This window comes from Antedon mediterranea, chromosome 3 (genome assembly GCF_964355755.1).
Source record: "Antedon mediterranea chromosome 3, ecAntMedi1.1, whole genome shotgun sequence".
In the NCBI taxonomy this organism is placed as follows: domain Eukaryota; kingdom Metazoa; phylum Echinodermata; class Crinoidea; order Comatulida; family Antedonidae; genus Antedon; species Antedon mediterranea.
Genome location: NC_092672.1, coordinates 28,465,546 through 28,488,311, shown reverse-complemented (window position 1 = coordinate 28,488,311; position 22,766 = coordinate 28,465,546). Strand labels below are relative to the sequence as shown.

The window sequence follows — 22,766 nt, the reverse complement described above, 5'->3', positions numbered from 1 at the left end:
TCTTGGAAACTAATAAATGCGCGCACTAGTAGGCAGCGTCATCTCTCTGCTGCATGCATACATTGATTAGAAATGAGTATTTTTTAGACTTGACAAACCAACATTTGTCTTTAAATAAAAACCAATATTTCAAAATTGGTTCATGTTGATATATTATGAGGAATCTTTGTTTATTTATTCTTTCCTTAGCACTATTTTGTCCGTCAATTATCTTGATATCAGTTTCATCTAGCTAAGTCAATTTTTCAGAGTATAATTCCTTATGGCCAGGAATCGATGTGGTTATGTTTTCATGCTGTGCAATCAAAAATTACGTTGTCTACGCACGATTTAACGAAATCACGTTTGTAATCATATCTTCACAAGCATGAATCACAATTTTAAAACATTTGGTACTCATCAATTTCAGGTCATATTTCATCATATGGCAATACAATTACGTGTGTAGCGTATATAACGCATGCGTGCGCACGTTTGAAATTTAAAAAATTGTCAAAATTTATCTCGATGAAATTAGAGTAGGCCCTACGTTTCAGGCAATTTTAAGCCTTTACAAAATTGCCATGAGTGCGCAGATTTTTGCACGCGAACTGCGCGTTAAACGTTTATTATTATGCACTCTTTTTTCCTATTTTTGTTTTACAACCTTTCTTTAATGATGTCATCATATTGATTCACTTTTCAACGAAATTATGCTATACGAGCACGTCAAATAGCAGTAAATTTTTCAACTCATGAACTATTCTCACCATCCAACCTCATAAACATTCATTATTTGTATACTATCGCACATTTACAATATAATATTATCCAAACATTATGATTTTACATACCGAGTTTATTCCATTATAATTATAATATAGAGTGCAGTTCAATTGTGGACAACTGCAACAAATAAGTGCAGTTCAAGAGATAACAATACTGGTTGCTGTTTATTTTTCAGTAGACTATAAAGCACACAACGAAGTGATAAAAATAATAAGAAATTCAAAATGATTTCATTGTTAATGACAATGTTATAAAATGAAGTATCATTCACTTGCCAAAATTTATAAAAAGTTTTTTGAATATAAATCATTGGTGGCGCTAGACACGCAACTTACACACGTGTTTTTGTGTGTAGGCTTTTGGTGTTTTAAATTTTAAACACCGTACGGTATTTTACCAAAAGATAGTGTAGTCTTTGATTTTACTATTTATCGTCGATCGGGTGGTAGAGATGGACCTAATTAGAAACGGGTGGTTCAGTGAAATCAAGTCATTGTGGCCTGGTCAATGTATGTCACTTGAAGTAGAAGAAGTTTTGCTGCATGAAAAGTCAAAGTATCAAGATGTTATGGTCTTCAAAAGGTAGGCTAGGCCTAATAGCTAGGCTGCGATCACGGACACATGATGATGAAACGATTGACTGTAGTGACTGATTGATTGGTTGTAGGCGGTATGGTGCCTCTAGATCCTAGGTCCGTATCTTGCCATACTGTACATACTCTAAACTAGCCTCATTTAATATTATGATATACATAGTAGGTAGGCGTTACATCGGAGGAAATGTTTATTTAAAAAAAATTTGATAAATAAAAATGCTTGTTAAAATTGTAGATCATGTCAATCAATGAATTCTACTAAAAATAGAAATGTGTTGTATTGTATACTACAGTAATAATACTAGTAATGTGTTCTATTATGAGGAAGGTTATTCGACGGATGCATTTATTTAAACCGGGCCGTTTATTCAAATAAATATGGTATGTTTAACCACTGTATGAAAAGTAATAATTGAATGTGGGAGTTATATGGAGAAATAAACTTTTTTTTTAATTGGCTAAATAAATCAATGACAACCATTGATGTACAAAATCAGCTACGAAGAAATCTTTTAAAACAACAAACCTTTACAAATTAATGCTAATTGTATGTTTAGTGTAACAAGTTAACTATTCAATATCTGCCATATGGCATTTTCTATCAATAATTCTAAATAATAGTTAACTAACTATTAAGTGGAGCTGCCTAGCCAAGTTAGGCCATGACCTTATTTCTTGTTTTATACTGTTGGACTGTATCCTGCAGCCCCCACCCCCGGGTGGGAGGTTGGGGGTCATTATTTCCTCAAAAACACAAGGAGACGTGATGGACTGAAACATGCCGGGTGTGTGTAGTGCACAGTCATGTCGGACAGCAACAGTTTGGTATGGTGCCGCGGTGCGGTGTACAGTATCGGGCATATTTCCTACCAAACATCCTGATATTTTCACTAATTTCCAAGCATCTAGCGCAGGGGCGGACCCAGGGGTGTTGCCTTAGTGGCCCGGGCAACACCCTTAATTTCATACTAAAAATGTTGTTTCTGCCACTAAATTAAAATTGAGTCCCATTTTTTTGTATACAATATCCATATTTATACGTTATAGAAGTCCAGTCTGAAAGAGAATATTTGTAAATAGTCACAGCAGTCACCAATAGGCCTACTATACCGCGCACAGATAAAAGTAGATAAATTTCTGAGCATACGCAGAACAAATTTCTGATTGACTATATATTGTGTATGCTGTCATTTGATACCATACAGTTTGTCCATTGGCATTTTAAAGAATAATTTAACCAGAAAATGTGTATTTTGGTCATTTTTGGGTCAAAGGTCAGTAAAAGCATTTCCGGTCATTTTTTCACAAAAAATTGTGTTAGACCGAATATAAAAATGTATATTCTGAACAATTTGACACCAAAAGATCACTTGAATTATTTAATATTATAAATAAACCAAAATAAATTTACACTTTTTAATATAGTCATTTTTGTAAAAAATCAATAAAATATATTCAAATTTTTTCAAAAAATTAGCATCATAATTACAGACTTTTATTACAAGATGGGTAGCAATGAATAGAATATTTTATGGGCTTTCATTCGATACCAAATAGTTCCTTCAAACACTTAAATCATTTAATATTATACAGTATAAATAAACATAACAATTACGCTACCAAATATTCATTTTCTGTATAAAATTAAAAGTAAATCAAAATATGCACATTTTCCATACAATACAGGGAATAATTTCGCCAGTGTAGCATAGCAAAAAGCTATACAAAACAACCTTTTTGCTACACATTTCTACAATTGTGTAGCAAAAAATACAATATGAAACTATGTTTATTGACTAAAAAATCAGTTTGATTAGCAATTTTGCTAAACAAAATTTTCAAATGAAATTTTTCCCTGCAATAGCTTCATAATTAAAAATGTTCAATACAAGTTGGGTAGCAATGGGTAGCATATTGTGTATGCTTTCATTTGATACCATACAGTTTGTCCATTGGTATTTTAAAGAATAATTTAACCCGAAAATGTGTTTTTTGGTCATTTTTGGGTCGAAGGTCAGTAAAAGCATTTCCGGTCATTTTTCGGCAAAAGTTGTGTTAGACCGAATATAAATATGTATATTCTGAACAATTTGACACCAAAAGCAAATCTGTACGACATGTGGTTGTCGAGATATAAGAACCACACATTTTTAACCTTTGACCCCGGTTTTGGGCATGTTCGCCCCGGGTAGCGAATTTGACACATATCCCATGTTGTTCCTTGGGGTCAAATTATCATAATAGTTGAGATATTCTCTCCTAAATTAAATGCATACAAATCTGACCTGAGTCCTAGACTAACCGCGTCGGTAGCTGAGCAAACTCGGAACTTGATAGACTTAGTCATAAAGTAGTTACAGAGTTTTACGGCATTTTATCGTTGTTCAATGTTTTGTTGTTAGCTTATTGTTAAAATTGGTAAAAGAAGTAAGTCTGGCACCAACGAATTTAGCAACCTTTACAACCAAAATGTTTCTTTGTAACAAAAATTGTTTTAAATTCAACGCTACAAAAACAATCCTCCGCTTCATCAGTGCATGAATACCAGACAAGATCGTATCTTTGTTACGTTTTACATCAATCCATTTTGATATCACGCAATCCATTTTTCAACAATATAGTAGATAATAATAACGTTTTGATTGAATAGTGAGGGATTAGTTACGGTGTTGACCTTAAATAAACCATTGGTAATTTACTGAAAATCCAAAATGAACTTGTGTTATAATACAAGCAATAAAAACTATCACAGATTACCTCTAATGGATCAAGCATTCACATATGAACTTTGCGACAAAACAAAAATATAGCTTATATTATATTCATTCCTTTTAAATATTAGGCATATTACCAAGGCTGATAATCGATTTGTCCATAATTATTGCATTTTGCCGGAGGTTTTCCATAATCTAAGGCCAATTTTTAGGCCAAATCATAATTGTGCGTATAGTTTTTTTCCGATGCGTGTAGTACCCTATTTATCTTCACTTCCATACGTCCGTAAATATTAGGCCAAATTTCCGTAGTAATTTATGGAAGAACCGTGTTATACCGGTAGCAGAGCAAAGTTTGCTTCCTTCTGCAAATTTTCTTTGTTTTATTTTGGAGTGTGGTTTAAACAACACTTTTTTAAAGTTTATAGTGGATAAATAAAAAATGAATTTTTGATATTGTGGTTTCAACATCTGACTTTATTTAGCATTTAATTGAAAATAACACAATTTAACGTTTTGCGCAATATATTTATAGCAGCAGCTTCATATTTTTTGTATAACTTTTTAAAATTATTAATTGCTAATAAATTTACAATAATTGAGTACAGTTATTAGAATGTAATACCATACCAGAAGTACCTTCATCGGGAACTTCCCCGCGACGTTCGCATTGAACGAAAACAAAATGCTATCCTATAGGCCTATTGTTAGTCGCGTATGTTTTATTACCGGTCGAATAACATTATGCTACGATCCTCTGTTTGCTAGCGCACTATAGGGTGAGTGGCATTTCCGTTGAACTAGAGGTGCAATTTATTATGAATTTTACGTGCGAGAGTACCATGTAGGAGTGTCATTTAACAATTTTCTTGCTCAAATACTTTACAGCACTGGAGTCTTTGGGCAACTCTCTTAAAATAGTCCTGCGAGTCTGCGACCGCCCCTGTAGCGCTCTATCTTTTCCAATTTTTCTTACCTAAGCCCCAACCATGATGAGGCCAAGGTCCTGGGGAAGGAAACTCTTAGGAGAGGGGGTGCTCTTGTGGCTGGTGACCAACATCATTGGTGTTTTGATCGTTTGATATTAAATCATATAAGCTGGTTACACCGGAGGTAATTCCCATAAGAGGGGCCTTTTTGGGAAAAAAGAAGCCCCCTGTAAAAATCCTGACTACGGGCTTGTTTTTTATATCGTCGCTGTATAAGTTAGACGCACTTTATATTTCATCAAAACAATGTTTTTTTAAATTGTAATCAATATTATTGTAATAATATATTTTGTTATATCTACAACGGCATCCTTTATTTAGGTTTTTTCTTACCTAGGCTCGGTCGCGCCCAGCCTCAACAAGTTCTTTCTAACTTGTTATTCATGAGTTTTGCACCCGCAACATCGAGTGCATGACCGTGTGTGTATTTAACACGCACGTGTGTGGGCTAGCCTCGCTCGATCATTTCGAGAGGGCGCACGTTTTCACGGACAATCTTATTCGATTAGTATCTATGTATTAGAGAAGTGTAATATACTAGTCGAATACCGTACACCATGTGGCCGCCAAGAACAAGAAGGGCTTGCGCTGGGGTACGGTGGTCGGCGATCGTGCGTATAACTATAAATAAATACTATTCCAATCGTAAACGTTTACAAATGAAATTTTATCGGAGCGCCTAAAACAGCTCCATAATGAAAAAATCTTTTCATCATATTTACTATATAACATCGCGCTAAAATTCCTTGAAAACTAGGCAGAAGCAGGTTGCCGTTACGTTAGTACACTGTAGCTAGGCCTAGCCTACTCAGGCCTAGCCAACGAGGTGACGATATGTACAATCGGTGTGGTGAGGCATTTATGTTCGGTGTATAAGATGCACCCTTAATTTAGAGGTCAAATTTGCATGTCAAAAGTGCGACTTATACACCGAAATATACGGTACTCTAAACTCACTGGCCTCATTTAATATTATGATATAAATAGTAGGTAGTCATTTAATCAGAGGAAATGTTTATTCAAAAACTAAATAAAAATGCTTGTTAAAATTGTAGATCATGTCAATCAATGAATTATGTATGAAAAGTAATAGTTGAATGTGGGAGTTATGGAGAAATAAACTCTTTTTTTCAATTAGCTAAATAAATCAATGACAACCATTGGTGTACAAAATCAACTACGAAGAAATCTTTTAAAACAACAAACCTTTACAAATTAATGCTAATTGTAAGTTCACTACTCAATATCTGCCATATGGCATTTTCTATCAATAATTCTAAATAATATAGTTAACTAACTAAGTGGAGCTGTAGCTTGGTGGTTAACATGCTTCCAATCCCAAAAACCTAAGTCCTAGGATTGGAATTCACTACTCTTTCAACTCTAAGCTTCAAATTAGACTTAGTTTATAAGCATGATAAATTAACTAAATAAACTATAATAATAAAATTATTTATTCTGTAATTCATGGTGAGTTGCTTGCTGTTGGATCTTTGCGATCTAGTTCAGTCATTCCATCAATCCATCAACAGAGAATTATGTTCTGGCTACTCCAATCGTTTTTTTAACTGTTCTGAAACCTTTTTAACTCTTTTTTCTCTTACTTTTTCGCTTTTTATGTCTTATTATTGAGGCTTTTCCTAAAAAAATGCCCTATTAATCAATTTCTTTTATTTCGGAAATTTCATCAATATCAACAAATTTACAAACAGGAAAAGAAAATTAACTCCAAGCTTAAATATATAGGATACTTCTCCATCTACAATACATTTTTTAGCTATATAAGCGCCATTTATTATTATTAAATAAAAATATGTTAACAAATATGTTTGAATGAATATTTTCAGTAAAACATATGGCAATGTTTTAGTGCTTGATGGCGTCATACAATGTACAGAACGGGATGAATTTAGTTATCAAGAGATGATAGCTCATTTACCACTAAACTCCCATTCAAATCCTAAAAAGGTATGTAAGTTTATTTATTCAGTTTCCTGTAATGCACTGTACATGGTTAACAAAATATTTGTGCTCTAAAGGCTTCTAGATCCTCTGCTATTATCCCACCCCCTAGAATATGAAATTTGGAAAACCCTGGTTCAGGAATAGAGCAAGAGAATTTGACTAGCATGTGATAGGCATTGATTCAAGACCTGTATTACTTGTATAAAGATACTTTACTATGATGTCCTCATCCTTCAGATGGGATGTAAAGCCATTGAACATGTGTGCATACAGCACATGTGTGCTATAAAGAGTAGGGAATTGTCTCCCAGTGAGCTGATCATAGTAGGTACTGCACTGTGGATGCCATAGGTCCGTAGAGGGCCGGCTTAATTCCAATTTCTGAGGACAAATATTAATCCATTTAACATTGTCTTTTGTAGGTATTGGTTATAGGTGGTGGCGATGGGGGTGTCATACGAGAAATTCTAAAACATGACTGTGTTGAAAGTATAACACAATGTGAAATAGATGAAGTAAGATCCAGCGTACCTCTTTGACTAATTTTCCTAGTAGTTTGAATAATAATAATACCCTAGTTAAGGCTGGATTTCAGATCATGGCTTGATCAACTGTCCCTATATCTGGTAGTGATTTGATTGGGAGTTATTTCAACAAGACCTCTGTGGTCTATTGGTTAAAGTGGCTTGGCTTGAAAGCAAGGATCGTATGTTCAAATCAAACAAGACAAGGTTTTTCCATGTATTCAGAATCAAATATAAATTAATGTTTTATATCTGGTTTTGTTTATTTTCTCTAAAGTATAAAGTGAGCATAATTATTATTTTTTTGTATATACTTGTGTATTTTTCAGAAAGTTATTGAAGTTTCCAAAAAGTACTTCCCGGACATGTCCTGCGGTTATGGCAATCCGAAAGTGTATACATACATTGGAGATGGCTTTGAGTATATGAAGAAACATACGAATGAATTTGACGTTATCATTACGGATTCATCTGACCCTGATGGTAAAGCTGTAATAATTAGTAGCATTCTGACAGAGTTAGAACTACAATAAAGTGCCCTCTATACAAGCCTGTAGCCAGGAATTTTAGAGTGGTGTTCGTTTTTTCACAAAAGGGGCAAGAATCGTCACAAACTATGCCAGTTAGGATTATATACCTGCACCTTTCAATTCATGGCATCTGATTGGTTAATTAGTTATTGCCATGCCCTCAAACTATAGACTGGCTAAACTGCACATGTCTTCTTCAATACAATAGGATCCACACACGGTGGTCTAGTGATCAGACATATTATACCCCCGACTTTGTCTCGGGATAAAGTATAGTGCCCAGATCACCTTGGGAATACTTTTCTATGTCAAGTTGTATGGTTGATTGGTTAAGGCAGGGGTAAACCAAACCATAGCTATACAATCGGCACAGGTTCAAGTCACTCCTCGACCATTGTTCTGGTGGTATAAAACAAGTCTTCTTACATAAGTACTTAAGACAGTGTAAACATCTAGTTTGTGTGTACATTAAAAGAACCTAGAGCTTTCTCGCCCCAGTGAACTGGTTCATCTCAGCTTTGCTTGTTAAGGTAAGAACGATAATATGGCTGGCGTGGGTCTGCAGAAGACCTAATCAGAATTTCCTTTATACTGTGTCTCTCACAGCTCAGTAAATGTTTGTATACTATTTAGCATTATTTCTGATGCTGTGTAGTTGAAAGGGGCACTCAAACTCCCTTCCCCTCTCTCCCTTCCCATCTCTCCGGCTATGGGTTTGCTATACTGTAGTTTATTTTTGCTTACTTTTTATGTAACTATCAGTAAAGCTAGCCAATACATTTAATCCATATGCAACCTATTACTAGATTTCACCATAGTGGGCACAAGGTTAAAATCTAATATCTCGCAAATGCTCAACTTTTTCAATTCAGCATCATATACTTTTCGTATGTTATTGTTAAATACATTTTCAATAAAGTCGTTCCCTTGTTTTATTATTCCAGGTCCAGCAGAGGTATTATTTGAAGAAGAATATTTCAAATTAATGAAAGGTGCACTGAGAGAAGGTGGTATCATTTGCACTCAGGGTATGTGTATTTATATCTCTAGAATTCTTAGAAAACCAGCCAATACTGGGTGTCTATGGACGTATTCACCATTCACACTTAGGCTAAGGAAAACACCATTAAAATTTTTTTAAATCTCCTCTTCTACGTGTATACAATTTAAGGGAATACTTAAATGTTTATTGAGTTAAGTGAAATACCTAATATTTAAGTGAAAATATCACTATAGTAACTGTAATTGGTGAATTGATAGAGTTGACCGTAGAAATGAAATAGAAAAAAATTTCTAAATTAAATGATTTCAAATATTGAGTGAATAAACACGTTGTTTGCATCATCATTGCTAGCCATTTTTAACCCACTGCAGAGTGAAGGCATCCAAGTTGACTCCCAACGCTTTAAATGCAACTTGCAAGCTTATGTCGACACAAAACTCAACTCAATTGAAAGAAACTAGTTACGCAAAATCGCTTATGATGACTTTTCGAGCAAATGAATTTAACTAAAAAGAACTAGAAGCATTACGAGTAATTTTCCAAATGATTGTTAAATAAAAAAAAAAAATTTGTGAGGAATCAGCCACGCGTGCCGCTGAGAAAAATATTTATCGTGTTTAATATTTTAGTTCACCAAAAAATTCCACTGCGCATGACATGTTCTGATTTATTACAATATGTTAGCGCGTGCCGTATAGTATAGTAAGTAATTATCCAATCAGAAAATTGTGTACTAAAGGCGTTTAGTGTGCGTCCGATAGAACGCGATCAGAGTTTGCGGCAAATTTTTTAGTGAGCCGAGTGTTACTCGTACCAGTTGGCTCAGCCAAAAGCTCTAGTGTGAACCGGGCTTTAGTGTCTCATATTTCTTGGTGACATCTTTTGTCCATCTGTATACAACAAGCAGTATTAATTTCTTGTATTTGTTTTACTTACAGGAGAATGCATCTGGCTTCACCTAGATTTAATTAAGAAGGTACACACGTTTTGCCAGTCATTATTTCCAGTTGTTGACTATGGTTACTGTACTATACCAACGTATCCTAGTGGTCAGATAGGTTTTATGTTGTGTAGTCAAAATCCAGTATGTATTATTTTTATTGTTTTATTTTATACTAGCAATTATACCCGCCCCAGGGCGGGTTTTAAAATTAGTTTTGAGAAGCCTTCTCAGTACATAACACCCGACGCCAGTATCTCCTATACTCGCCAACCTCCATCCCTCTTCAAGAACACCCCACACTCTATTTTAAAAATAAATTCTTCCCAGTGAAGGACAACTTTAGCTTCAAATTGAAAGGAGTATACATAGCTATGATAGGCCTAATAATGGATTAAGTACGTTGTAAACTGTGTAAATGAATAGGTGTTATATTGGCTAATAATTAAAATATCTAATTTATTTAGATACTGTGGTCCCCCAGCCTTCTTTCTCCTCTCACCATCCCAGCCACAATCAACAAACCTTAAAACTCCTCCCCTAGACAGTTCAAATATAGTAACTTTTCCTAGTACAAATTCCAATCACATACTCCCCTTCCTCCCTCCCAACACACCCACTGTGTTTAGGACGGTTCCAGTACAAACAATATTAGCCATCACTCCAACCCATAGTCCCTCAGTGGCAGTTTTCAAATGTAGTCCAACATTCCCAGTACAGTTTCAGTCATGGTGAATAGGCCTACATCCCCACCCCAAACTCCCAGCCCCTTGCCAGTGATAATTAAAATACTTTAACAATTTCCTACCACAATTCTGGTCAATTTAATAGCCTACTACCCCTAGCCTAAGCAAAATCCCCACTATCCCCTGAACCCAAACTCTCACATCCTATCTCCCAACCCCCCTCTCCCACCAAATCCCCAGACTTTTTTTTAATGTAGTTTAAAACCTTCCCGGTACAATTGCGATCATTTTGATACCCCATATGTATGGTTACATGCAGAAACAGAAATTTGTATAATGAACAAACATTGAAAGTGGGGAAAAGTGGGCCATTTTGACCACATTTTGGCCCCTAACTTGGATCCTAGATGGCGGATGATGTTCAAATATAGCTTAGAACATTTCCGGTACAATTGCGGTCATTTTGATACCCCACATGTAAGATTACGTGCAGTAACAAAAATTTGTATAACGAACAAACAAACCAAACAGACAGACAAACTCTCTCACTTATAATATAGAATTCTTAGGCCTAAACCTTGGCAAAATAGTACAAATATTATTCATGTGTTATGAGTACTTACCAACCCAATCCTCGCTTTCAGACTTCAGCTAGGCAGTGCTAGTTCAGATAGGCCTAGAATAGCCAACCAGGTTGGCATCAGAGCTTTTATGCCAGTCCATTGTGGGAGATTATTTGAAAAATTATGCAACTAAAAAACAAACCTTTTTGATGTGTGATTCATGTCAGTTTACACCATCTTATCTGCTAGAAATGGACATTAAAACTCCATAATGGACACATTGATGTCATACCACTCCCATATTTGGGCACATCACGTTTTTTTTGTCAAACTAGTTTGATAATTAGTAGATGGAGCTTAAGGAAGAAGTGTTATTGTAATGTTTGTTATCTATATATCGCATAGAGACTTTGTATTGTTTAAATAAAATTATTAATAACATTAAAACATTAATTTACTTTAAAGGAAACAAATTTCAAAGTACCGGTACGTACATGGAGTGAAAAGAATAAGCCTAACCTTAGATATTACAATGAAGATGTACATAAAGCAGCTTTTGTTTTACCAGAATTTGCAAAAAAAGTAAGTTTCAAGCAATAAATATGACTTTTTCTTCATTTATTTATTGTTATTGTCACATCATACATCAATAACGAACAACTTTGAAATAATATTTTTTTTTAAAAAGGGGAAACAATACAGTAGAACTTTCATTTTACGTACGGTACAGGACCAAAAGAAATACGTAAAACATGGGGTTCGTAAAATCCAGGTTGACCTTTAATTGACACCTAATATAACGGAGGTTCTACTGTAATCACAATTCCATCATAAACATGGTCATGTTAAAAAAACATGGTCATGTTAAAAAATAAGTTGCAGAATTTTGGAAAAAAAAAAACAATAAAAAGATATTTAAATTAAAATAAATCTTTTTGACTTAAAGGAAAGTAAATATACCGTGTAATTAATATGATGCTACTTTAGTTCCATTTTCCAATTAGAAAAACAAATTTATATACAAGGAATAAGTAAGAAAAGATATTCAAATTTTTTTACATTCACCGTTTATAAATTAATTTTTCATAATGTGACTAAGTTGTTTAGAGTATCTATGTTTATAATGTGAAGTATAAACAAACAAAATAAACTTGCATCTGTGTAGGTTTATAATTAAAATTCAAATTTTAGAAACTTTTTTGTTTTTTATTTTTTTCAGAAATTACAAGAATAGTTAAAATAATCAAAATGTATTTATGCATAGAGAACCAGTATACAGATTACTATAGATTTATTCTAGCCCACCCTCGACCCCCTTCTTTATTTTGCAAAAGTAATCTCAAAAAGAAGCCCACCCAAAAGTGCTAAAAAAAGAAGCTGCACATGGGCTTCTTTTTGAGGTTTTACAGTGATTTATCAGAGTTTTGCAATATGTTTTGGAGTATGAAAATGTTACCATTAATATTTAAATAAAACTGAAGTGTTTAAAAGACCATTGAATTGGCTGAGGACTGACAGGTGGTGGTTTATTTCACCATATGTTGTGTAGGTGGGTTGGTTTGTATGACTAAGAAAATTAAAGCTAGTTTTCTAATGATTGAATATAATATCTTATTTTATTTGTATCTCCATTGTGATCTACGGTAGCCACAGATGAAAGAAAATCGACTTTGGGGTTGTGCTGTCAGTTTTTTCTTAATTTGATTTTGGGATAATTTGGTTAATTAATTAGAGTTATTGAAGATAAATAATAATAAAAACATAACATGTTTTAGAGTATGACAATTTTACCATTAATATTTAAATAAAACTGAAGTGTTTAAAAGACCATTGAATGGGCTGAGGACTGACGGGTGGTGGCTTATTTCACCATATGTTGTGTAGGTGGGTTGGTTTGTATGACTAAGAAAATTAAAGCTAGTTTTCTAATGATTGAATATAATATCTTATTTTATTTGTATCTCCATTGAGATCTACGGTAGCCACAGATGAAAGAAAATTGACTTTGGGGTTGTGCTGTCAGTTTTTTCGTAATTTGATTTTGGGATAATTTGGTTAATTAGAGTTATTGAAGATAAATAATAATAAAAACATAAAAGCATCTGTCAATTGTGTTTAATTTAATTATTGTTTTGAGTGCGAATAACAACTTTTTGGGGGGGCTTTTGTGTTTGAGGACACCAGAGGCGGATCACTATAAGGTCGTGAGGTAATTTCCCGATTGATCGTAATCAAAACGGTACTGGGTATGGTCTACTAGCTTTTCTGCTCCCAACCAGTACATCCATTCATAGAAGCCTTGATGAAGCAAGCCTACCTGGTGGTAACCATAGAACGGTTCCGAGATAACGACTATACTTACGTCGATAGAAGATTGAAATATTGTTAGAGATAGAGTATATGATGTTTGATTATGTGTAGATGTGTGATTTGTTCTATTATCCAAATGATGTTCCGCATATAGGAGATGAAGATAGTAGGCGTAGTTGGTTGTAATGATTTTGTATATCAAATAATTATCCTAGACTGTATATTATGCGATAAATAATATTTTATATATTTTTAAAATATTTATTATGATTGTTTCTATAAACAGCATTGACCGGCTATAATTCGTAAGTAGTAGAAGAGTGTTTATTATAGACCGTTGCTATACCATGGTCTAACCTGAAAACCGTCTCAAACGATCAATAATATGGATAAGCAACAAAAAGATAGTATAGATTTTATTACTGTTATGATTGTGAATTGAGCAAGCGAAACGAACATTACCTTATTCGGTATTCTACGCGTAAAGGATGGCCTCAATTTGTTACTGTACGCAGTCTTAGCTAAGACTGTTTTATAGCAATTTTCTAACAGAGGTGGCTTTAGTAAGACCGTCTATCTGATAAAGCCGGCTTTAATTGGGGAGTTAAGACCATCAGTTAAGACTGTTTTATAGCAATCCGCCCTTTATTGTTCCTGAACAGGTGCAGATACAGGACTTTTTAAACAAGGAAGCGCTAACAGTAACACTATAATATTAATAGTCTGTCAAAAATATAAAAAAGTAATTCACGTCATTTTAGCTGTCAAAATGGGAGCTACCCCAATCATTCTGCCTTCTGCTAAAGGTGTGTTCCTTCATTGAGTAAGGGTTATAATGCTGTAGTTGTATGTTTAGCTAGACTCAAAAGTTAACTTTATTTGGTGCTTTTTCAATTTCTGCTTACGGATTACCAGATACAATAAAACACGAACACAAAACTATTGTCTTAAATACACAATATATTTGAAAGAACTCAGGCCCGTATGCAGCATTTATAATGGGGGGGTGCGAGCGAAGCGAGCAACAATGGCTGGGGGCCAGGGGGCCGCCAAGGGCCCCCGGTCAGGGTCTGAATTTGCGTTATTTGACGTTCTAAAGACTGATGTAAGACTCTCTGTTGTGGCTTGGGCTAGTTGAACGATGGACACCAGAACTTAACGCTTTCATGATGAGGCCAACTCAGCAGGGGTGGCGCCAGGATCTTCCCGACACGGGGGCTACATTCCCCGACGAGGGGGCTATGCGAGCGAAGCGAGCATCACTAGGCTGAGGGCCAGGGGCCGCCAAGGGCCCCCGGTGGGGGTCCAGGGGGAAAAGCCCCCGGAAGCAACGCGTTCTAGCGTCATTTGAGGTCTTTTTAATCAGATTTAGGGTAGCCATTTTTTATAATGCATAAATAAAATACTGCGTGCAAAAAAAACGATGCGCGATGACGGTTTCAATCCATATTTTGCAATTTAAATAAATTTAAATAAAAAAAAAGTTGGAGGTCCCGGAAATTGGACTTATTATACTTCAAAACATGAAAAAAAATATATAAGTCCCTATCATGGGTTGTGACTGAACTAAGAAATGTTTGAAAAATAGAGATGTTAGGTCCCGGAAAATGTACTTCTTGTTCTTCGAAATATGACCAGCTTTATTGTTGGGGCTGAGCTAAGAAAATGTTTAAAACTAGAGCTGCAGGTCTTCAAAAAATTGCATTTTATACTTTGGGAACATCAGGCCTAGAGGCTTAAAAAACGCAAGCGTAGACCTTTTTCAGTCGGGGAAAAAAGTTTATTCCTCCCGGGTGTATGCATGCGTACCATCTGGACTTCCGAGTGGTGAGAAATTCATGACATACAGGATATTGAAAATGTAAAAACTATAGCTATTGTTAACTTTGAATTGTATAATGTCGCCCTCTATTTCATGTTTGGTGAGCAAGAGGTGACTTTTCTCCTAGTAAGGTCAGATTGCCATAGTAACGGGCAGATTGTCTCAGAGTTGTTCTTTGGGATAGTTCATAGCCTAGATAAATACACTGATAGTTAAAAATATGTCCTGTAATCTATAGGTTCTGGTGAAGAAACAGATGTAAGTTTATGATGCTTTATATTTAGATAATATAATCTTTTGTATCATTTAACTGTAGCCTACTAGATAATTACTGACTCAATTATACTATAATCTAGGCCTAGGCCTACTGTTAAATTGAAGTAATGGTAATACAGTAATGATGAATCGATCATTTTCTATAAATCTAGTTTAATATGATTGTTGAGCTATTTAGCTTAGATGTTCCAATTGTTATACCAATTGATTATTTAATTACAATGACGGCTTTAATTATCCATTAATTTACAGTTTAAACCGTTCGATCTATCGTTCGTTCCACTGCTGTGTGTTCGTTCAACATCTATTCATTGTGTGCTCAACCAATTGTTCGACCATTCAACCAATCGTTTTACCAATTTGTCAAATCGTTCGTTTCATTGCCGTGTTGAATAAACATTATTTATATCTATACCTTTGTGAACGCGTTTAATTCGTTTTGACTCCCAGAACCGCACGTGACGTCAAGGTTACATAAGTTTAAAATCTGTCTTCTACTGCAATAATCTATCTCTAAGATGTTTGACGTTGAACCAAGTGATTCAGTGAGTTGCGTAAGCTCCAAACGCTCATCATCGAGCAGCAGATCTAGGATCCGGGTTAAGGCTGAAGCTGCAGCATTAAGGGAACGAGCTGCCAGACAGAAAGAAATGCATGACTTGGAAATGCAGGAATTGGTGATCAAACAAAAGAAGGCTGATGTGGAATTGCAAATTGAAATCGGGGCAATTGAAGCAGCCGACAAAGTTTACAACGAAGCTGAACAGGACGAGGATGAGGCAGTAGATCGTGAACTCGAAGATCTTTCTCTACCAAAGCTTCAAATTGAAACAACCACTCCCAAACTTCCATCAGGAAATCTGCCCGACCAACGATTTGCTCCTGATTATCGAGCAGAATATGTTCCAAAGGAGGAGACAGAACTGTTAGGGAATCCTATGCTGTGGCAGCCTACACCTCAACCAGCAGTGTTCCAACCATTTAATCTGGATGCTCCTGTATTCCACCAACACAAGCAGATCGATGCCATAGATAGACTGGCATCCACAATGATGAGAGCACAAGATAAGCAAAATGAAGCATTGAGACAGATCGTCCAACAACAGCAACAAAGTGTTACTGCGCTTACCTTGCCTAACCCGTCAATGAAGTTATACAGTGGCAATCCTGCTGAATACTGCGAGTTTGTCACTTCATTCAAACATCTTGTTGAGAACAAAACTGTGAGCCAGAGTGCAAGACTGCACTACTTGGTACAGTACACGACTGGGGCTGTACAAGAGTTGATGAGAAGCTGTCTATCGATGAGTGATGATAAAGGATATGTTGAGGCGAGACGCTTGCTAAAGGAAAGATATGGACAAGCATACAAGATAGCTGCTGCCCACGTTCAACTCTTGCTGGATTGGCCGATTATCAAAGTCGAGGATGGCATAGCTCTACAACGCTTCTCTACTCAACTAACAAGCTGTGCAAATACACTTCAGGAAATTGGATATCTTAGCAAGCTAGATAATCCAGACAATCTTCGGAAAATCATTGAACGTCTTCCGTATCGACTAAGGCTAAGATGGCGGGAAGTGGTTGACACTATCATCGTAAAGGAAAAGAGAGATGTGAATATTAAGGATATTACCAAGTTTGTCACCGATAAGGCTAGGGTAGCAACTCATCCAGTCTTTGGTAAAATAGAGCCAGTGAAGTCTACCAATTCTCCAAATTTGGATAAATTATCGACCAACCACAAATCTAGCAGTTATGCCGTTCACAATTCTCAGTCAAACACACCTGTAACATCACAACCAACGTGTCCGCTATGCTGTGAGGACCATTGGCTCTCCAGATGTGAGCAGTTCCGACGGAAGTCACTCAACGACCGATGGAAATGTGTAAATGACAAGAAAATCTGTATCAACTGTCTTACAGTTGGACATTTTGTGAAAGATTGTCAAAAGCAAAGTTTCTGCAAAATATCCGGATGCACGAAGAAACACTCAACATATTTACATCCCAAAGGTGAGACTGCAAGTAATGCTGGTACTGTTGCTGTACAACCAGTTCAGACGTCTCCAGCAACCTTCAGTGGTGAACAGGTCAACATGTCGGCATCGAGAAGCACATCAACCGTTACTGGTCTTGCTGCTGTACCTGTGAGAGTCAAGGCTCCAGGAAGTGCCAAGCTTGTAGAAACCTATGCATTTCTGGATAATGGATCCAACACAACTTTCTGCACCACTGGTCTACTAAAGCAATTAGGGATATCATCGAATACTGTAGACTTATCATTGACAACCATGAACGGAGTAAATAGACCAATCCAGTGTGAACTTACAAAGTTGGAGATTTTGGATTTAAACCATGGACATTCCGTCTTACTTCCAAACGTCTATTCAGTGCAAACCCTACCAATTTCTACCGATACGATCGCTACTCCAGATGACATCAACAAATGGCCTCACCTAGCTGGGATTAAAGTAGATAAAATAAATGCAGATATTGGTATTCTCATTGGAAGTGATGTGCCAGAATTGCTACAACCGCTGGAAGTACGCGCATGCCACGATGGTGGTCCATTTGCCACTAGAACACTATTTGGCTGGGTTGTCAACGGCCCATTGGGAAGGAAGAACTCTGGATCAACACACTGCGCTAACTACATTGATTCACATGAAGAGTTGTCAACACAGTTCAAGGACTACTATAATCTAGAATTCAATGACAGCCTGTACAACCCTGCAGATGAAGCATCAAGAGGTATGACAGTAAATGAATTATTGATCAATCAACGTTGGAAAGAAGGTCCAGAATTCCTAAAGCAACCTGAGAGGACATGGCCACAAAGACCAGCAAACTTGGGTGAAATCCCACAAGATGACCCAGAGGTAAAGGCAAAATCCACAGTCTGTGCTACTGGTATAAATGTAATTGACTCGATTTCATCAGTCATTAACTACTACTCATCATGGGAGAAGTTGAAGAAGTCGTTTGCATGGATTTTGAGGTACAAAGAAAAGTTACGAGAAGTGGTTCGCAGGCGTAAGGCTGGAGACGATGTTTCATTTAATAGAAATGACACAGTTGATCCAATCAATGTTTTGGAGATGAAAGGTGCTGAAATTGCTATCACGAAGCATGTACAGAAATGCTTTGAAGACGAGCAAGTTTGCCTGAAGCATGTAAGCCTATCTCAACCCTGCAATACCAAAAAGCAACGAGCACTACCAAAATCCAGCAAGATCTACAAACTCGATCCCATCTTAAGTGAGGGAGTGATCAGAGTAGGGGGCCGTCTTCAAAATTCACCTATCAACGGTGACATGAAACATCAGATAATCCTACCAAAGAATCACCACATAGTGAAGCTCATTACTACATACTATCACCATTTATCAGGACACAGTGGACTAGAATACACACTGTCCCTAGTTCGACAGAAGTTCTGGCCGATTGATGCACGTACTGCAGTGAAGAAAGTTCTAAACGAGTGTTTCAGCTGTAAGAGACGCCAATCATCAGTTGGGAAACAAAAAATGGCTTCACTTCCGCAAGACCGAGTAACACCTTCGAAGCCACCGTTCACGTACGTTGGTGTTGACTGCTTCGGCCCATTCGAAGTAAAAAGGGGGAGGTCAAATGTGAAGAGATATGGTGTCCTTTTCACGTGTCTCAATGTACGAGCAATCCACATCGAAGTTTCAAACTCACTTGACACGGAGTCATTCATAAATGCTATGAGAAGATTCATAGCACGAAGAGGACAGCCAGAAGAGATTCGATCAGATAATGGAGGAAACTTCAAAAAGGGAGAGAAGGAACTGAATAAAGCAATTAAAGAGTGGAATCAAGGACAAATCCATGAATTCTTGTTGCAACGAAATGTGAAATGGTTATTCAATCCACCAATGGGATCTCATCATGGAGGAGTATGGGAGCGCTGTATTCGGACAGTGAGGAAAGTCATGATGGCTGTGCTGAAACAACAAGTGCTTGATGATGAAGGCCTAAACACTTTAATGTGTGAAGCAGAGGCTATTGTTAATGGTCGGCCGATTACTAAGATATCGGATGACCCTCGTGACATGACGCCTTTAACTCCGAATCATTTACTGCTGTTGCGAGGAGGGAACAGCTTACCTCCTGGTAACTTTTCAAAGGAGGATATGTATCGTCGACGATGGAAACAAGTACAGTACTTATCAAATGTGTTCTGGCGACGATGGGTACGGGAGTATTTACCGTCACTGCAACAAAGACAAAAATGGAATGTGCAAAAGAGAAACTTTGCTGTAGACGATGTTGTGCTTGTTCTTGACGAAAACACACCACGAAGTTCATGGCCATTGGGAAGAGTTCTTGAAGTGTACAGCAACCAAAAGGATGGACTTGTACGGTCAGTGAAAGTAAAGACAAACACATCAACGCTTGTGAGACCAATTGACAAACTGGTCCTTCTTGAGAATGCGACCAACTAATTGGAAATATGAACTTTTGAACATTACAGATTGTTCTTCTGCGTTTTATAAGATCCAATTTTGGAATTTATCTTTTCCTTATAAATTTTAACAATGTTAGGTTTTGTTGACATGTTTATTTTTATGTAAAGGCTATCCATACGGTGCCTTTAAGGGGCCGGAATGTTAACTTTGAATTGTATAATGTCGCCCTCTATTTCATGTTTGGTGAGCAAGAGGTGACTTTTCTCCTAGTAAGGTCAGATTGCCATAGTAACGGGCAGATTGTCTCAGAGTTGTTCTTTGGGATAGTTCATAGCCTAGATAAATACACTGATAGTTAAAAATATGTCCTGTAATCTATAGGTTCTGGTGAAGAAACAGATGTAAGTTTATGATGCTTTATATTTAGATAATATAATCTTTTGTATCATTTAACTGTAGCCTACTAGATAATTACTGACTCAATTATACTATAATCTAGGCCTAGGCCTACTGTTAAATTGAAGTAATGGTAATACAGTAATGATGAATCGATCATTTTCTATAAATCTAGTTTAATATGATTGTTGAGCTATTTAGCTTAGATGTTCCAATTGTTATACCAATTGATTATTTAATTACAATGACGGCTTTAATTATCCATTAATTTACAGTTTAAACCGTTCGATCTATCGTTCGTTCCACTGCTGTGTGTTCGTTCAACATCTATTCATTGTGTGCTCAACCAATTGTTCGACCATTCAACCAATCGTTTTACCAATTTGTCAAATCGTTCGTTTCATTGCCGTGTTGAATAAACCTGGGGCGGATCCAGAGGGGGGGTCCACGGGGTCCGGACCCCCCCTAAATTTTAAGGGTGCCCTTTTTTTAGAGGTTCAATATTTTATTCGTGTGACATATTTGTGTGTATATTAGTATGCACAGAGTAGGCTACACTAACCCCAAAAATAAAAACAGAAATTTATCACAATGAGCGCGATGTTAAGTTACGGCGGCCGATCAAAGAGCATCGTGAGTGAGAGGTGGTGACGCGTGATGATCTCTACTTAAACTTCTAAAAATAGATCGTTTCACATACTACAGAGGGCGCATGTAAACTTTTTACGATTCAACTCCGCGTACGTTACCATGCGCGCTATGTCATTGACGCGATTATTTGTCCATTGGTAAACACATTTTTATGTATTATTATTCTGAAAATAATTGAACTGTAAACATAATTCTTTTGAGTATTTGTTTATTTACATATCATTCAATCAGATCAACAATTTTTTATTTCCATTACAATTTACATCCAACCAAACATGTAAAAAATGTAGTTAAAATATCGTACTATCTAGCGCGTACGACCATACGCGGTAGATTGTTTACTCAAAAATCATCGAACGGTCCTTACACTATTCAACCTTGTTTTTGTAGTTGAGCCTCTCATGACCTGGGATTTGTTTGTCTTCCTACGCCAAGATAATATAGTTCTACAAGCCATGTGCTTTTTTCTCTGAGAAATATTTATTATAAGTGCCAAAAAAATGTTTTTTTTTCTCGATATGAAGCCTTTATTATTCAAATCTTTTAAAGAAAAATCACACATACGTACCATAAAGAAGGTTCATTTATTTCATTTTTGAAACAATATTTGTGAAAATTACGTGAGGCTCAACTACAACCACCGTGATATGATGTCATCGTAAGCCAATCAAAGCTGAGCTTTTCCGTGATCGGCAGAGCTCACGGTTGAATGATTTTGGATTCTGGCTATTTGATTGGTGGACGCGAATCACCCACAGCGGAATGTTTTCTCTCGCGTGTACCAAGAAGTCACGTGATCTCTCTGTACTGAAACGGTACTACACAAATTCAGAGCAATGAATTTGTACGAATTCCGTTAAATAAACAACTCTATATATTTTATAAACATTTAATAACAAATTTTATTGATATTTCCAATGTTGATATATAAAAGAAATTACTATAAAACGTAATTATATGTAATTATTTTAGCGAAAAATGGCGCAATTTGTTTACAACGTTCGTGGCTAAAAACGATCATTTTCGGCAATGTTTTAGACCCTATATTTCGAAAACTACAAGTCCGATTTTCGTAATTCTTTCTTTATTGGAATATTGAAACAAAATACCAACAGATAATGTTTAAATTGGTTGAAAAATAACAACTTTTAATTTTGCATCGTTATCCCTGCTAATAAAGTGTCATTTCCGGCGAACAAGGTGCCATTTATCATGGATTTTGCGTGCGAGAGTGCCATTTCCGGCCATCTAAGTGTGTCCTGTAACAAAATTCGCTTCGCCACAACCCCCACCATGGGGGGGCTGTGGCTCAAATACTCAATATCTGATGTGCCCTTTTTATCGGCGGACCCCCCCCTCTCAAAAATGTCTGGATCCGTCCCAGTAAACATTATTTATATCTATACCTTTGTGAACGCGTTTAATTCGTTTTGACTCCCAGAACCGCACGTGACGTCAAGGTTACAGCTATAATGTTGGCTAAGCGAAAATTGCATGTTTTTTTGTTTAGTAATGGATGAAAAATTTATTTTAGGTGCCCCACGGTACAGAAGGTTATTTGTAAATTAAAAAATTGGTGAACAAACGAACAATTAAC

General features: G+C 36.2%; 2 protein-coding genes across 2 annotated transcripts; both read left to right on the top strand.

Moving 5' to 3' along the window:
- The first annotated feature begins 1,199 nt into the window (after positions 1-1,199).
- Positions 1,200-13,397, top strand: LOC140043799 (spermidine synthase-like). Its single transcript, XM_072088270.1, has 8 exons — positions 1,200-1,350; positions 6,915-7,035; positions 7,455-7,547; positions 7,886-8,039; positions 9,031-9,114; positions 10,028-10,173; positions 11,744-11,860; positions 12,498-13,397. The coding sequence occupies exons 1-8, from the start codon at positions 1,220-1,222 to the stop codon at positions 12,510-12,512; spliced, it is 861 nt and encodes a 286-aa protein (XP_071944371.1). The 5' UTR covers positions 1,200-1,219; the 3' UTR covers positions 12,513-13,397.
- Positions 13,398-16,204: 2,807 nt separating this feature from the next.
- Positions 16,205-20,158, top strand: LOC140044255 (uncharacterized). The gene has a single exon (XM_072088733.1). It carries the CDS (start codon positions 16,205-16,207, stop codon positions 20,156-20,158), a length of 3,954 nt encoding a protein of 1,317 aa, XP_071944834.1.
- The last annotated feature ends 2,608 nt before the right edge of the window (positions 20,159-22,766 follow it).

Excerpts from the sequence above, each read along its gene's own strand:
- LOC140044255 (XM_072088733.1), top strand. The coding sequence starts at position 16,205 with ATGTTTGACGTTGAACCAAGTGATTCAGTGAGTTGCGTAAGCTCCAAA.
- LOC140043799 (XM_072088270.1), top strand. The coding sequence starts at position 1,220 with ATGGACCTAATTAGAAACGGGTGGTTCAGTGAAATCAAGTCATTGTGG. Across the intron at positions 9,115-10,027 it reads TGGTATCATTTGCACTCAGG|GAGAATGCATCTGGCTTCAC; the intron begins GTATGTGTATTT and ends TTTTACTTACAG. Across the intron at positions 10,174-11,743 it reads TGTTGTGTAGTCAAAATCCA|GAAACAAATTTCAAAGTACC; the intron begins GTATGTATTATT and ends TTTACTTTAAAG.